Source organism: Catharus ustulatus, chromosome 5, assembly GCF_009819885.2.
Source record: "Catharus ustulatus isolate bCatUst1 chromosome 5, bCatUst1.pri.v2, whole genome shotgun sequence".
Lineage (NCBI taxonomy): Eukaryota > Metazoa > Chordata > Aves > Passeriformes > Turdidae > Catharus > Catharus ustulatus.
Window position 1 is genome coordinate 60210559 of NC_046225.1, and position 17481 is coordinate 60228039.

The 17481-nt window shown below is 39.2% G+C and overlaps 1 protein-coding gene across 10 annotated transcripts in view; it reads left to right on the plus strand.

The window, feature by feature from the left end:
- Nucleotides 1–17481, plus strand: part of LDB2 (LIM domain binding 2) — a 217263-nt gene that overhangs the window by 37685 nt on the left and 162097 nt on the right. Inside the window, exon 1 of one of the 10 annotated variants that reach the window (XM_033060837.2) lies at nt 3876–3977. The exons of the other annotated variants lie outside the window; for them this stretch is intronic. Within the exon in view, the coding sequence (XP_032916728.1) occupies nt 3891–3977 (87 nt within the window). The 5' untranslated portion in view covers nt 3876–3890. Of the gene's footprint in view, nt 1–3875; nt 3978–17481 lie in introns of those variants that run through there. 10 annotated transcript variants of the gene reach the window in all.

Genomic DNA, 17481 nt, shown 5'->3' on the forward strand with positions numbered 1-17481 from the left:
TCCAAATGTCTTAAAAACATAAATATACCCATATGACCATATAACTATACCCATGGGTGTGGCCATGATCCAGCAGGAATTGTGGCATATGAATAAATTCTACACAGTACCAAATACCAAAGGCAAATAAAGGCTTCCCTATCCTCCACCGATTATCCATGGGATGTGACAAACAGTGGCATTGCTGTGATATTTTCCTATCAATAACATTCTCCAATTCAGAATTTAGATTTAAAATCAACATTTGCATTTTTCATCAAAACAATAATGGTTCAGTAAAAATGGGCTGGAAATTTTAAGACAGACAGTTACAGATTATTACAAACATCAGATAAAATGAATTAATGTACAACTAATCATAATTAAGTATTCTGTATTTATATATCTCAGTGTACTACAGTACCTTTCAATCAAATGACAGTTGCTCTGTAGTGACTATGGTACCAATGATAATGAAGCAACAGGTGAAAATCACAGCAATTTAATTAATTAAACTTCAAACATTAATTTTCCCCGTATTTGAGTCATAGTTTTGGGAAACAATAACAGAAAGATTTTTTTTTGTTATTGAAAGTTGCTCCTTCATAGAAGCTTTGGTTCAGCTTTTTTTTTATTATTTTCTAAGCTTCACACAGTGGTTTGATTCTGATTTAGTTAATGTTTAGCCTATTCAGAAGGGTAAAATTACTGGGGTGAGCTTTATTGCTGTAATGGAGGTCTTGAGAAATTTAAATTGAGAAGTAGTCTAATGCATCTCTGTAGAATATTATCTGCCTCACTTCTGAATGCTTTGCTACCATGAGCAGAACATGGCACATAAGTGGCTTTTGGGGCTCGATGCACTTATGCAATTGTTTTTCCTTGCTGTCTCTTAACACAACAAAAAGACACTTGCAGCCTTTACTTGGGGCTTATCTTTATTCCAAATTTAAGTGCAAAGAGTGCAAAGTCCATCACAATGCACCTGCAAGCTTTTTTTTCTTTCAACTGTAGCCATTGTGATGATTTTCAATGAAAAATTCTGTTGCCAAAGAATTGCTGAAGTGAAGGTTTGCAAAATTCTATTGTTTAAGATAGAGCCAAGATTAAATTAAACAAAATTATTTTTGCAATTGGTTGCAGGTAAAAATTGTTTATAAGCTTATATTAGCTAGTCCGGGAACATAAACTTTATTCTGTGCTTTACACAGACTGTTCTACAGTGCAAATGTTGAACTGCATCTAATGAATTATCTAAGGAATATACCCTGTGAACAGTTGCAAACATTATATGCTGAGATGTGTTCAATACACTGTTCATTGAGCAACTCTGAAGAGTAGTAGTAATAATAATAATAGGAGCCTATTTGCAGACAGTGGCAAGCAGGAGAAATGGCTAAATGCTTCAGTTAAATTATTCCTTATTTGCCTTGTCATACTGTGTGGTAACAGTTAATAATATAATGTGTTTTAGTAATGGGTCGGGGTTTTTTCCTGCATTACTTCTTCTGTCCAGATTATTCTCCTCCATTAGCCCGTTCTCAGTGGTTTGTTTGTTTGTAAAGTCCATCCAGTGGTTATAGGCTGACTTCAAACTTGGCTTTCTTACTATGTCCAAGTGATGAAGTAATGTCTTTTGTGGACACTTTTCCACAGATCTACTAGAGGGTTTTACTGCTATTTTATTGAAATTCTTCCTGGAAGTTTGGTGATAGCTGTGCTGAGTATCAAAGCTGAAGATGGATATGGACCTTGGCCCTCCCTTACACATTTCAGATAATTTCTAACCCCATTTTCTGATCTTCAATATTATAAGATACTTTAACAAATATTATGATTGAGATTCTCAAATAATCAGAGTTAAGATAGTATTAGGTCAGTTTAAAATTGCATCACTTGAAGTTCTAATATAAGACTTTACACCTCACTAAGCTTTCCTATTTGTATTTAACTCATCTATTACTTTCTGCAGCAAAAAGTATTTAAGCTTGTAGAAAAACATGTCTTCTCTGAGATGTTTATAACAAGCTGATTAATGTAATGTGTTACAAATAATGTGGTATTCAGTTGTTTGGGGTTTTTTTAAACTAAATCAGTTCATGTCAGATTTTATAAAAATGCTAACGGCACAAAGTATATTCAGATACATCCATCTAAAATCAGAGGAACATTGTGCAGTAGAGTGAAGCAAGAGGAATTTCAGTGTGTGCAGTAGATATTGCCACTTGCATAACAATTCACCTCTCCCTGTTGCTAGTGAATATTCATATTCCCATAGTAAGGCTCTTTGTATTTACTGTTCTGCCGAAGTGCGAGATGGCATCCAAGCCCTCTAGTGTTTTATCGGAGTAGACATGCCATTTGCAATGTTGTTCTAAGCCTTCCTACATAGAACAAACTGAGATGAACAATACTCTTGTATACCTCTCCTAAATCTCCTTAAAATGTAAATGTAATGTGATATGGACTCCTTTATTACTGCCTCTTTTTGTAAAATCCCTTACATTGGCTTGACTTGGAATAAGAGAGAAGGTGGGGGGAAGGGGGAGAGTGAGCTCTGGACCCTGAGCACATATATATATATATATTTATTTGTAGCCCAGAAAGCAAACTAGGAATCATCTGCATTAGAACAAATAGATTCTAGCATGCAGGAGAGAACTATTACACAGAAAACAAATTATGTAAGTTGTACATGAATCCATTCAAGGATTCTGCTTTCTGCATATCTGGAGTACAAACTTTCCAATAGCCATCACTGCCTGTCTGTGGAAGCACAGCTTGTAACTGTGAACCATAGATTGCTTAAAAATAAGCAATCAACAGTATTCCTGGCAGTGTTCCCTGCTCTGGCTAGTCCTGCCTTCTTGGCTGTTCCTTCTCTTCTTATACCGACCTTCCTACCTGTGCTCTCCCCCAGACCATCCCTCTCTTACCTCAATTTTTCACGTGCTTCATCTTTTTCAGGAAAGCAACAGTCCCTGGTACCAGCAAGTACCTCGGGGCCATAGTTGTTTGCCTCCTCTTCTCCCTCCCCTGCTGCCTTTCCTCTCAGCCAGCTCATTCTCTCTGCAGGTGAAGTAACACCCAAGAGTTGCGCACAAATTTTAGCACGCTGCATTTACAGCTGCACTGGCTACTTCCGGCTAGGGAGGTCCCACCGGACTGATCTGGACACCAACAGGACAGCACTAGGTGCTCTCCCTGGCTTTGAGGGGCTGTTTGCTCACTAGAACAGCTTGGCTGTTTTCTGAGCAGTCCGAGATGCTGTTGAGTTTCATGCAAAGCCTGAAATCAGGACTATCCAGGTTAGATCCAGAAATGAGGCAAGGATACAGCGCAGCTTCAGATGCTTCAAATGTTTCAAAGCAGATGTAAACAACTTCTGTCTTGAAAGGGATTCAAACCCATCTGCACAGTCACCCTTATCAGTTAGCTTGTTCTCCTACAGTTAATTTGTACAATGTTTGTGTGCAAATAGGGCTTTAAAGTGATCAGACAGCATAATTAAGCAAAACCGTACTTTGGAAACACCAAGTGAGTTTCCTCTTCATCTTGGTGGGAGAAGAGATAACAGCCATCAGGCCTCACTCTTCAGAGTGACAAGAGTTGTGTGACTCTGTAGCTGCTCTTCAGTGCCTCTCTAATCAAGGTGCTTCTCTTCAGATCACAGCTGATGCTTTGGGAAATCTTCATCAGCCTTCAGTGCACTGCAAGGGCTGGGAATGCAAACATGGAAATACCAACCTGTTGTTCTGATGGATTGTTGTGAGCTGTCAGGGGCTGGTGAAGGTAGGAAATCAGAAGGGTGCTGGAAGGTTTGATGTCACTGTGCCAGGAAGGGCTGAGCTGGTGGTGCTGGATCCTGAGAGCAGCTGTGCAGATCAGGGGCTGCCAGTCCAGCTTCAGTGATGCAGCCCTGCAAACTGCTGAGGGCTTTTCTCATGGCACAGGGATTCAAATCCTGCACACAGACAGACACCACTAGGCAGTGTAAGGTAAATACTTGTCTGCTTTTATCCACTGTCCTTATTATGTGTATCCCCAAATATATGAAGGCAGAGTTTTTGTTCTCAGACTGTGTGGTGACTTTTGTGCACCATCTGTATTCACTGTATTCTTTCTATCTGTATTCTCTGGAAATATGCCTTTACAGGTAAGTCATATTTATTCAGGTAGTTATTCAGTGCTTGTTCCCTAATGAAAACCTCATTGCCACAGGTTTCTGTCAGGTCAGGAGCCGTTCAGAGCAGCAGATGGGAGCCAGGTGTCTCATTCCAGTTAGGCTTCTTTGGCTTTTGTGTATTGCAACTGTGATCCTGTTGGGTGTCCCTTCTGCTAAGTATAGTTGTTATATATGAGTTAAAGTATTGATTTTGTTTAGTGATTGTTGCTATCAATAAAGATAATTTCAATAATTATCTCCTATGACATTTTAATTTTGAACCATGACAGGTTTATATTTGCTGTTTGATTTTATTGCAGTCTGTTAATTTGAATCCTATTTTTCTTACTTTATTACAGTATTCATTCGCCACTATGTTTTATAAATATAAATGACTTATGAGTTAAAACACTTGACTGGGACATTGTGACTTCTCATTTTGTATTTTGGAAAACAGATTTTCATTATTTTTTCAAGCGAACTTTAGGATAAAATGCCTCTACCTGTAAATGAACAGTGTAACTTAACTTGGTTGGGAGATGTAATGTGACTTGAGTAAGGCAACAGCTCTGCTTTGTGTGTCTTGCATGGGTGATGCTTTAAATAAAAATAATGATTCATAAAAACATCTTTTTATGGGAGTTTTTCCTGCCCTCAGCACTTCATACAAGAACTAATTTTACAGAGACATATATGTGTATGTAGTTATGGTGTAAAGATGGGGTGCATTTCAGACAGCACCAGCTGCCTCTGATGCAAGAGAAGGGGAATGCAATTGCTTTCTCTGCAAGTCTGTACATATTTGCCAGAATTTATAAATGTTTACAAGTAACTGGTCTTCACATAAGCAGGGCCCTCAGGGAGTGCTAGGCCCCCATCTGCTGGAGAGTTTTATGTCAATTCTGGTGATTTTTAGGTTATTTTTCCTGCATTTTTCCCTTAGAATTATCATCACTTGGCTTACTAACTTAAATGCTGATAGTGCCTGGAGAGGCAAAGGCCTTATTGTTTGGAGTAGTCTACATACATATGGTGAGAGACAGTTTCTCTCCCAACAAGTTTTCCATCTAAATAAACAAGGTTAACAGGGCTGGGAAGAAGCAGTAACTCCCCATTTCACGGGGGAAGTACCAGAAAGTGAGAGGAGCTGAGCAGTGAGCCCCAATCCTGACAGGCACAAAAACGTTTGCTCCTGGCAGGGCCAGAGGGGTTTGGAAAATATTTTCAAGTTGAAAACAGTTGGAAACGTACTTCAAGAAAAATAAACATTGCAATCTGCTTGGATAGCTAAGCAGGAATGGCACAGAACTTGGTATCCTAGAGGTTCTGGGGATTAAAGGCTTTCAACTACGTTTTTGACCTTTGGGGATATTCTGTGGCCTCTGGAGTACTTTTGGTAGCTTAATTTGCAGCTTTTTGTTGTTGTAATGCTGCCTAGAGCTGTGCCTTTGACTGGAGTGTCTCAATTGTACTTACACAGCAAACATGTGACTGAAGTCGAAGTGTGAGATGATCTGTTCCTTGATGGTTTTGAGGAGCCTGAGAAGTAGCTGAGATGCCTGCCTTGCTGTTTACAGAGAAGGCTTGCCTGGGGACACAGATGGGGACTCTTCCTAGGATGCTGCTTGTCTTCTATGCACTGTTGGTTGGATCAAACGGGAGAATGTAACCAAGACACTGAGAACAGTCTTGTATAGAAATTCCTTGATTTGCCCCATCTCTCCCCCATCATGGCCAGTGCAGAAAGCAGCAATGAGAGCGCTCCTGGAACCAGCCTTACAGCTCCTGGCAGCCGCCTCAGGACAGTGTGTTCCAGGGACTGGAGGAAGATTAATTGCACACTTGAATTTCACACACATCTTTAAGGGCACCTCTAATTATGAATGCAATACAGATTACAGTTAAGACTGTAACACTGGGAATGTTTAAAAACAGACATTTGTCATCAGCAGGGAAGCCTTAGAGGAGGTAAATCTATATTACTATTTCCCTCTTCTCCCATGTCAGAATAGTAGTGAGTGAAGAGGGAAAATCTCTGGTGTGGTAGAGGAAAAGCCTCTCTGTCCAATTCTCAGAGGGAAAGCATCCAGTTTTGGGGAGTCTTTGGGAAATACTTTGCTTTTCTTCTATCAGACATACGAAATAGCTCACAGTCCTGCCCAAAGAAACTAGTCTGAAGCTGAGCCCAAACTGTGCCAGCAAAGAGTGGCACACAGCGTAGTTTGAAGAGACTGGGTTATCATGTTGGGCTGATTTGCAGGGAAAATGAATATTTAGGTAGAAATGCATATTGAGTAGAGTCCTATTTATTGCTGCAAATTACAGTCACTTTGAAAGTGGATTGATTTACATGTTTCCTCTGAAGTCCTGCTTTCATTCTCTGACCTGATGTGGTGTACAAAGAATCAAACCATCTCTATATTAAAAAAAGAAATGAGAAAAACTGTACTCAAGCCATAAAAAGGTTTTGGTTTCTTCAAAAGAAGAAAGGCAGTCTTGCCACAAATTTGGTGAACTGCATTTATAGTGCTTATGCCCACAGATTTAGATTGCAACAGGGAAATGTGCTATGTTTAAATACCCAGAAGGAGTCTGGAAGACAGATTTGTCCTGATAGCTTGTCATTTACCAAAATGGGTAGTGATAATTAGACACAGGAGACACTTTCAGATCAACCTTTAGAGACATTGCTGATAGTTACTGAAAACATAAAATATCTCATCATGGAGCTTCAGTGTCTTTGTCATCAGCCCAGGCGATGTCCCCAGCAAACACCACATGCATCATTGCCAACTGCATTTTATCAAAATACTCTCACTTCAGTCCTTTTCTTGGTCTTCAAAATATTCTAAAACTGTACATATTAAAATTTACAGAATAATAATGAGATTTGAGAAGTATAAGAGGGGTGGATAAACCCATCCTTCCTATGTTGCTTTTGGCTGTGATGGCTCTGGCCTGGAATGAAGCAGACATATTAGTTATCTACCAGGAATGAACCTGTTTTCCAAATCTTGCTCCCCTTGATCTTCATCTTTTAGCCACCCTGTTGGTATCCTGTGCCACAGGACTCAGTGTTGATCTGATGAAGTGGAACAAGATGAAGAACAGATTTACTTATTCAAAGAGTGAATTATCGCACTTAACTAAGAAGCCTCCCAAAGTTTCTTAATTAGAACCTTTTCTTTTGCATTGCTTTTAAGTATCATTTATTGCAACTTCCTGGTTATTTAGCTTGTGCTTTTGAGAAAATAGGGGGGGTTTTGTGGGGCACTGTACACAGCTATGATATAATTACAAAAATCACAGCAAAATGTTGTGTATCATTCTGACTTCTCCAACTACACTTTTGCCTGTCAAATAACTTATAAGAACTGTTCAGGTTTTTTTACTGCATTTTACATGCTTGAATGCTACATCTTAAATGCAGGATACTTATCTCCTTGGTCTGTGCTACCTTTTTCAGCATTTTTAACTAGTCCCTTTCCTGCTTCTTGCAAAGCATGCACAACACTGACTGCAAATGATGCTTGTATTGCTTAGTTGTAATATTTGGCTGTTTAAGGAGCTGCTGAAAATTATATTCAGATGAAGCTAAATTGCCAGCTAAATATTGAATTGAGCAGTAAATGGTGAAGTCCCATGTGGTATTTTATTATTAATCTCATCAGGAGGTTGTAAAGAACAATACCAATAATTACTCATACCTTCTAACCCTCTAAACCAGGACATATTGGTTATATTACCCTTCATAGTACACTTTATTAATTACTTCCTATTTTTCTTATATATTATGATGTAAGAAGGATTGCTGGGTCTTAATGAAGGTATTATGTGAATTAAAGAATAAAATTTGACTAACCAGGTTAAAATTTATTTATTCATAACTAAATAATTGCTGGGTGTGTTAGTGTATATGATTGAAAAGGTAGCCTTTTTTTTAAATGAGACCTTGGATTAATAAATGCTGGAAAGATTTAAGATCTCCCTTTTCTGCCCTTTTGCTGATGTTGTTACCCTAGATATAAGGTATTCAGGCTGTATGTTATATTCATATCCACTGCTTCTAAGACACATGACCTGAATGTGGCAAAAAGATAATTTTATAATATAATGGTAAGAACTTAAAAGAAAAGGAAATGAGGCCAGTAGCTACCCTATAATGAAGGTTCTGTTTGAGGAAAGGATCCCTGTGCAGCAGAGCTGTTAATGTCTGCTAAAGTAAATGGCATGTAGGCATATACATAAACACATACGTCAATGTTATTAATCAGGATCAGAAAGTTTATTGAGATTTTTAATTTAGTCAAGATAAAATGCATGAGCACATTTTCACATTTTCCTTTACTTGTGGTGGACTCAGTAAGCTGTGTTTTCAATCACGTCCTTTTACCTAAAAGTTATTGGGAATAAAAAGTCCAAGGGAGTTCAGTAACATAGACTGGCTCGAATTCTCAAGACAGCACAAATACTAAATACATTTACAGATGTAAATTTTGGGCATTTTACTAAAGATTGCTTGATTTAGCATTTGTTGCAATGTGCTAGAAACAGTTTTTCTGCCCATACATTTGATGTGTATATGAGTATCAGTTTGGCTGCGTGCTTTGAGCAGGTAAATATTTACTCAGGAAGTTCTTGGGTTTTTCTGTACATATCAAGCTGATGAGTGGCTGGGATAGGTCTGATATGGAGAGAAGTGCCATCTCAAGTCAACCCTCCTTAAAGCAGCCTAGACACTGAGTCCATCTGTTTTACCACAAACTTGCTCCCCACAAGCCACAAATTGCCCTTTTAGCAAAGCCAAGCAAACTTAAGGCAATAATAATCGGCACTGCTCAGGCAAAAGCACTTTTTAAATGGGCTTGCAAACGTTGAAAAGACACAAAGGCAATTAAAACTTCATATAAAAAAATAAAAGAAAACCCAAACGAAGAAGGTAATGTTAAATTTCAATATTGTCTATCAGTATTTAAACTTAAGTTTGGAATCTCATCTCTATCTTGAATCTTGCAGATTGGTTTGTGGAATTAAAAACCTGCTTTTGCTCTTTGGAATCTTCAGTTTTTATTTTATTCTTCTGTCTTTGGCACAAATCAATCTGACTCTGATAATGTTATATTTTTTCAAGTGCTTGAGGAGAAAGAGGTGTACAAACAAGTTTCCAGGTCTTTAGAAAGCAAGCTTTAGTGCTTGCCTACTGTTTTTTGTTTGTTTTGTCTAGGAGTCTTGGGGTTTTTATGACTATTTTTTTTCTGTGAGAGACAGGCTGATCAGACAGACATTCAAAAACATTGTAATCTGTATTTATTACTCAGTGGAAGACACAAGGCTAATGGAATGAATTGACAGTGCTCTGTATACACATGCTGTATTTACCTAGTTCTGCTTAAGTCTGAATGGAAATTTTACTTACTGTTTAACTAATAATTATTTTACCAGCTATATTAGTTCTGGGTATTGGTTTTACACTAGCAGTAAATTCAAGAAATCTTTTTACGACTAAATCTATTTAATTGTTTATTTCTTTGTTTATAGATAAGAAAATTAAAAGTCCCAGCTGAGACATTGAGCTGCCAAGAATGACCACATACAAAGAAAAAAATAATTTTCTCTGAAAATTCTTTGCAGATATCAAACCGTTGTCTGATCTTTGTACCCACATATATTTAAATATTAAATTTTTAAAATGTTGAAAATATTTGGAGTAAGATGCCCATTTAGAAGTCCTAATGAGAAATAAAGTTCCAACCACAGTTAATTGTCCTGCAACTTTTAAATTGAGCTACAGATGCCAAAATATGCATGGAACCCCTGCAGGGGGGAGAACAGGGATCTAAACACTGACCAGGCTCCAGTTAAGTTAGTGAGGCAGAGTCCTGATAAATACTTCTGTGTTAAGCATTGTTTCTGGTGGGGGTGCATGGTGAAGGAAAGCATCTTTGGAGCAATGTTGGTTAGGAGTGATGTTCTGTTGCTCATTTAGATCATGAACCTTTTGTCAATACGAACAATTAGTGGGCTAAAGATTCCATTGACCACACGACAAGAATCAATATACACAGTACTTGATAGTTATTTACCACAGAGTGTATTAAAGCCTGTAGATTCACCATAAATCCTTTAAAGCTATCCTGCTATGATCCTTGCCACAACATGCATTGACACATCAATAAATCCTTTTGACAAGGGTGATATGTGAAAATCAATACCAGTTTATCAGCTATTTCCATGTAGTCTTTTCTACAGAGGTTTAAAGATCTTTTCCCAAAGCTGTACAACTGACATGGTGTAGGGACAGATCTTGAGTCAAATAGTGACCTTGATTAATGCTGTTCACACAAAGAATTTTTTAAATCCCATATAAGGGACATACAACCATTTCTGATGAGGTTCACTGTTTAGAAAGTGCTTTTCAAAGCTTTTGCTGAAATTTCTTTTTTTCTTTTTGAGAGTGAATGAACTTTGTGTGCATACAGACCATGTTAGGTGCTTTTTTCCCTCAAAAAGAGGTTTCTTCTGCTGATAAAAATTGCCAGATGTTTCTGTTTCACTAAATTATTTTCTACAACACAAGAGCCATTGCCAAAGGCTGTGCTGTGTACTTATTCTGCTATACAAACTTTATTGCATTATAAAAATAGGTTCAACACATATATTTATAATGGAAAGTATACAATCTAGGCAGAGTAGAACTATTTTTTAGTTGGTTCTTCTGAAGTGTTTGAGGAACTTTGAACTGATCCTATCTTATTTCAAGTGTCAAGCAATGTTTTAAAAATCCAGGCTTCCAGTAGTGGTTATCTTTCATGTCTAAGTAGTAGATTATTTAGATTTTTCAGGGATTCTTTCTATGTATACTGTCCTCCAAATGTATGCAGTAGTTTTATCCTGAAATTTTATATATCACTTATTTCACCAGGAAGTTCTAATTGTCCTGGAGGATGTAAAAACTTGGATGGAACCAATGTAAAAAACATTTCACTGTAAAAATCTTACCTAAAACCTCCACTCTAAAATCTCAGTTGTTCTGCTATAAGCGTGATATAATGTACACCCTGTTATTTGCCTTTCTTTCTCCCCTTTATTTTCCTCCCCTCCATCATTTCTACTTTATCATGTTCCCTCTGATGAATCTATAAGTATGGATAAATGTAGTGTATTAAATGGCATTAAAATACAGGAAAAACTCTGTTTGGTTTAACTACCCTGTTTATGGGGATAAAGATATTTAAATTATATTCCCTCACCATTTAGATACATGGACCATCCTTAAAAGTAATGAGTGAATTTTTCAATTTTCACAAAGAATATGTTAAATACTTTCTCTCTGTCTCTTTCTTTTCTGTAAAGAGGAAAACTCTTCTCACCTAATGTTGCTCTTTCCCATTAGAGTAGTCTGGATTTCTTGGTGCACAACCAGGATGGGCTTCTGGTGTGTGCCCCAGGGACTTCAAGCTGAAAAGGGAAGAGAGTATGAAGAAAAGGGTGGAATAAAATCCATGTAAACAACAGAAGAACAATGATCCCTGAATGAAAAACAAGGTAGAATAGCCTCGGGCGACAGACAACCCAAGCTCCAGCTGACCTTGACAGCATGACTGGGTCTTTACATAAGGACAGAATCCTCCAGCAATTTCATCAGTTTTGCCCCACTGTCAACCTTGCATCTATTATTATGTCTTTTTTTTTCTCTGCTCACATGTGTTTATTGCTTTAATGTATTTACTATGGCTAACAGAAGGAAGATCTCTAAGTAGGCTTGAGCTTTCTCAAGTCTCTCAGACTCCTGAGGACTGATGAAATTCAGGATTCTTTTTTTCGTTCATTTGTTTCAAATCTCTTGAGCCAGAGAAAATTGGACACCAGCTCTGCACCAGCAAGGTTGAATTTTGGGCCTAGAGCAGTCTAATTTTGGCATAGTTGTAGAGTATGTCTTGTGTCCTTTCTGCTGTGAATGTGCAGTTAAACTAAGAGCAGAGGACGGAAAGGCAGCCGTCTTGAGCACGTCACTTGGCACTGACCAGACCTTAAGCATGAACAGATTTGTTGAGGCAGCTTTCCCAGCCTATTGAGTAAAGGCAACCAGTTCTGAGCCTTGTGTACTGTGAGCTGATGGGGTCTATTAAATATCCTCATATAAAACATGCCAGGGGCCAGTGTAAGGGAAAGAAAGGAGTATTCACTGAGAGACATAAGCTAAAAACTGTCAAGAGTTCTGTGTCGCCAAGAATAGTTGTTTTACTGTTTGTTTGTGAAGGATGCATCAAAGCATCCTACTTTAAAATTGTAAGGGCTGCATAGCTTTTCTATCATATAATAATTTTGGCATTTCTTTGGCTATAACAAATGATCATGCTGCTGCATCCACATGAATGAAACTGCATATATTCAGCTGAGAGGAAGATTGCTTCGTGGTGTTTTTGTTATAGGCTACCATGTACCCTGTGCACCTGTGTTTTAAAGTCACAATATATCAACAAGAGTCAAACACTTGTGAACTAAGTTGTACTGGAGCAAAATGTGTTACCATGGTGTTTTGATATTTTAGCCATTTTAAATATTAATATAATTTGAGACAGTGAATTGAAATTTCAGTTGATGATTGCAGAAGGATCATTTCTACTGTTTGAATCATTTTGTGTGCAACTTCATTTGATACTGATGAACTAATTTCCAAAAGAAAGAGTCCTATAATTTAAAAGCACAACTAGTAAAAATACTGTTAACTTTTAATGCTGTTGAAAATAAACTTTTTTCATAAGGGTAGATTGATAAGTTATTACAGGGAACATGATTTGCTGTTGTCAAAAGCAGGGAAAAATTTTGTAGGTCTTCTGATTATACCCATCTTCATCAGATTTTTCTGCAGAGGAGGTACAGGGGAAGAAATCTATGACAAAAAAAAAAAAAAGAAGAAAAAAGGGTTGCTGCATGACCATGGGGTCTCTTGAAGAAATTATTTTTCATTATTATTCCTTTTCAACTATCCTCTGTAGTTGACACTGGGTTAGGAGCAAAGTTAGAAGTTTTAACGATCAAGCAAACAAATGGGAAGAAGCAAGAGAGAGGATTTAGAGGCAAGGATTTATTTGGTAGTAAGCAAGATGGTTTTATTCTCACCCTCCAATCTGACCCATTTTCTTTGCTTAAATTATTTAATTGTTTTACGTGAACAGTAACAAAGCATGTGTGCTAAATATGTAGCAGTGTTTTGTCAAAAAGAGGTTACAGTAATTTCACGAATACAAGCCGCACCAATTTGACCAAAAGTTTGGTGGAAACCCGGAAGTGCGGCTAATATTCGAGGGCGGCTAATACATGGACAATATTCTAAAAGCTGCCAACACGGAAGTGAGAGCCCGCGGCAGCCCCAAGCCAAGCTGGAGCCCGGCCGGCCCCGGCAGAGGTGGGAAAGCCTGGCAGAGGCGGGGCCAGCAGTGTGGGGGGCGGGCGGCTGAGCCTGAGCCAGCAGGGCGGGGCAGGGGGGGCGGCAGAGCCCGGGCCAGCAGGGCGGGGGAGCCCGGGAGAACTGGGGCTAGCAGTGCAGGGGAGCATGGCAGAAGCAGGAAGCCGGGCGGGTGGGGCTGCCTGGCAGCGGGGGAAGCCCAGCAGAATCGGGGCCAGCAGCATGGGGGTGCCCGGTGGTGCGGGGGCCTACAGTGCCGGCCAGGGCGAGCAAACGCAGCAGCAGGGCGGCCGGCCCGCTGGCAGGGCGAGTAAATGCAGCAGCAGGGCGGCTGGCGTGCCTCGCAGCGGCGGCGGGGGCCGGCCCGCCGGCAGGGCGAGTAAACGCGGCAGCGAGGCGGTGCTGACGGGAGAGGGGGGCCAGTGAGCCCGGCGGCGGCTGCAGCACCACCCGGCCGGCCCCGTCGGCAACCATGAGCGGGCTGAGCCTTCCTGGCCCCGCCCTGAGCCAGTAAATCCCGCTCTGCCGCGATCCTGTTACTAATTGGCCAATTTGTGAAAGCTGCGCACGGATTCTCGCTACGAACGAAAGTGCGGCTAATATTCGGGGTGCGGCTTATCTATTGACAAAGACAGCAACATTGTCGAGGCACCGGAGGTGTGGCTTATAGTCCGTGCGGCTTGTATTCGTGAAACTACTGTACATTTCAGTAGAAATAAATTGTAGTGTAAATTGCTTTAGTTAGTTCGTAAATCTGCTAGTAAAGACACTGAATTCAGAAGTCCTGACATAAATGTTTGCCTGAAATAAGGATAAGCTGTAAAAACACACCAGCCTTGTAGATGGGGGAGCAACAAGCACATTTTGTTTTCACCTTCAACTGTTGTGTGACAAGTGCCACCCATTCTTCATTTTGTGTCTTGCACAGAGAGAATGACAGAATATTTTACTTCTTTTCAAGTGTATGATGCTAGTGTTCTAAAAAACTCAAAACGTGTTTTTTTTTTCTCCTGGAAATAATATTTCCTCAGTTTCTAGGATCATAGATGTAAAATACTTTGGAAAAACAAAAAAAAAACACCAAAAAACCTCACCAAAAATCTCTTAGAAGCCTAGTCTGTATAGTCAGTCCACACATTATATGTTTGCTCCTGGTGATTTCTTATTTCCTGGGATTCAGACATCCCTTCCATAAGCTGATACTGGGGCCTGTGCTGGACACAGCTTAAAGGAGGAAGAGCTTACTTTTAAAGATGTCTCTGCGTTTTGACTGAGGTCTTCTCAGGAGTTGTAAGGAAATTTGGCAGGTGAAATACAGCAGTCCTTTGGAAAGATGTTTTCTCATATTTGAACAGCTCTGGTGGCCACTGCCAAGGAGGGACAACTGCCAGTCACTCCTGAACTCTTCCCAGCCCTTTTTGGGAGAAGCTGATGTCATGATTCATCTTTGCATGAGACAGTGCTCATGTTTCCCTGCTGTTTTATGCCTCAGCACAGGAGGAGGTTCTTTGTTTTCTCTCCCCTTGGGCTCGCTTCTTGCAGTCCCATGCAGGGCTGAATACAATCTGGCCTATGGTAGAGATTTGGAATCTGTTTGCTTGCTCTTCTACAGCTTTCAAGGCTTGCCAGCAATACTGTGGGAAGCCTGGAAAAAATTAAAGTGTTATTCTATCCTGAAACTTGTTTCTGCAAAAATGCTATTCTAGGCTTCCATGTTTATTGTTTCTCCATGATTCTCTGTATGAAATTTGATCCGCTTCAAATGTAAAGGAAAAAAGCAACAAAAAAAAGACATAAAATTTCTGATTACCTGTCCAGCAGATGCCTTCTTTGAGCAGACAACCTGAATTCTCTCTCCTCAGTCTGAGAATCAGAATCTCTTCTGATGAAAGGAATCAAACCCAGCTGAGAATGGCTCTGCTGTGTTTGAACTTAAAATTCTTTTCAGCTGAAAAGATATTAACTTACTTGACAGCAAATTCACAGGGCAAGGTTATTTATAAATGCTAGTGTATTGTCTGGTTCATAGGGAAGGCAGGACTGTAAATTGTAGTGCAGGACCTAGGGTTTCCTCTGAGAAATATTTTTTGTCACCTGTTTTCCAGTGTCATCTATTCAGCCTACAGAGTAACTTCTCATGTTTCAAATGCACATCACAGACCAGTTGTCCACTGCATCTTCTGTGATAGCCCAAATCACCCCTGTATTAGTCCAGTTGGAGTGAACCCATTATCTCTGTAAAATACAGTTAATTGTGGAATTTCCTTTGGAAACATTTTTTGGGAGAAGATGCACATGGTACATAGCTTGCCTTTACCTTTAGGCTAGTGACAGAGAAGTTCTGAAAGGGTCCCTGTATCATAAAGACAGGGAGGTACATCACAGCCCCTGATGTGAACATGACCTGCAAGAGTTCTGGATTGGAAACAGCAGATTTTTAATGGTCAGATCTTGTAAACTGGTGACAGCCTTTCTCTCATCTGGAAACTGTTTCTGTTTTCGTTCAAAAAATAAACAAGTGCGTTCAATCAAGTCTTCTTGATCAGTGAAAAATAAAGTTCTTCTGACCTACAGAGCCATAAACAAGATTTTTTTACCATTTTCCAAGGAACTAAGAGCTTGGCCATTATTAGATAGTTTGGGAGTGTAATTATCACCTTACATATAATTTTAAAAGATCAATCTTAATGGACCACTATTTTTAAAAAAAGCATGGCAAACCAGGAAACTCAGAAGGTACATATGCAAATCTATCTTTTATTATTTTGGTTATATCTATGCAGCACCTCTTGATAGTCACATATGAGAGGCCAGACAAAAGGGAGGGACTTTGTACAAGTCCTTGCAGCTGATTCCCTCGGGGCTGGGTTCATTTTAAATATGGCTAGTTTCCCATTTTTAAAAATCAGTCATAATTTTAAAAATTGCGGATACTTGCAAACAAAGAAAATTGTAGGGGATTATTTGTTGCAGTCATTGCCAGGGCTGTTGTTATAATTACTTCTATTTTAAAAGTCCTCTTGGCCCATGACAAAAAGGATTTTTTAAATTTGATGAAAACTTGTAAAATAAAATAATGCACTCTTAAAATAATATGCAATGAATTTATTACCAAAATCTATTGATGAAATCTATGCTTTCATTATATCAAAAGCATCAGCAATCACATGTTTTGTGCTACATTTTGTTCTCTTTGGTGCTGAAACAGATGAGGTTTTACTAAGGTTGCTGAATGTTATCCATGATAGCTTCCAGTTTGCAGATCCTGATAGCTTTGCCAGACTTTAACTATTTGGCATCTCCATGAGGTGAAGCTTTCCATACTAGTTTTCTTCTTAGTTGAATCTGTTTTGGAAAAATTCAGACAAAATTATTCAAACATTTCCAGGCATTAGGCAGTGGGAATATACATTTTTTTGACCACACCGAAAACTCCTGGCAAACCTTGCTCTGAATAGCTGTAGCTTCCTCTCCCTCCCTCCCTCCCTCCCTCTGCTGCCCATCCTATTGTTTGGGAATAAGGATTTGAAATTTGGCAGGAGGGTGCTCTTTGTCTTATAAAATTGTTATGAAAAGCATCGCATTGCGTGAACTTAAAAATCTTTGAGAAAATGTAATGAAGGCAGGTGGGAGAGGGGAATCAGCTGAGAAAAGAAATGGTTCTATCTCTGGAAATATTGGTGTAAAGCAAGGGGGAAAGGGATGTGAGCAGAGAAACAGTTAATTGAGGATGAGACACTGATATGAACCTGGAAGTCAAAGGGAGTTACAGGATTTAATATTTACTACACAGAAGATCAGGCCTTGGAATCAGCCTTTTCAGAAGGGAAGATTTGTGGAGAAGAAGGGTCAGATGTCAACTATCCTGCCACCAGTAGCAGATGGATTGGGAAAGGATAAGTGAGCAAAACTGGGGAAGGACCAAACA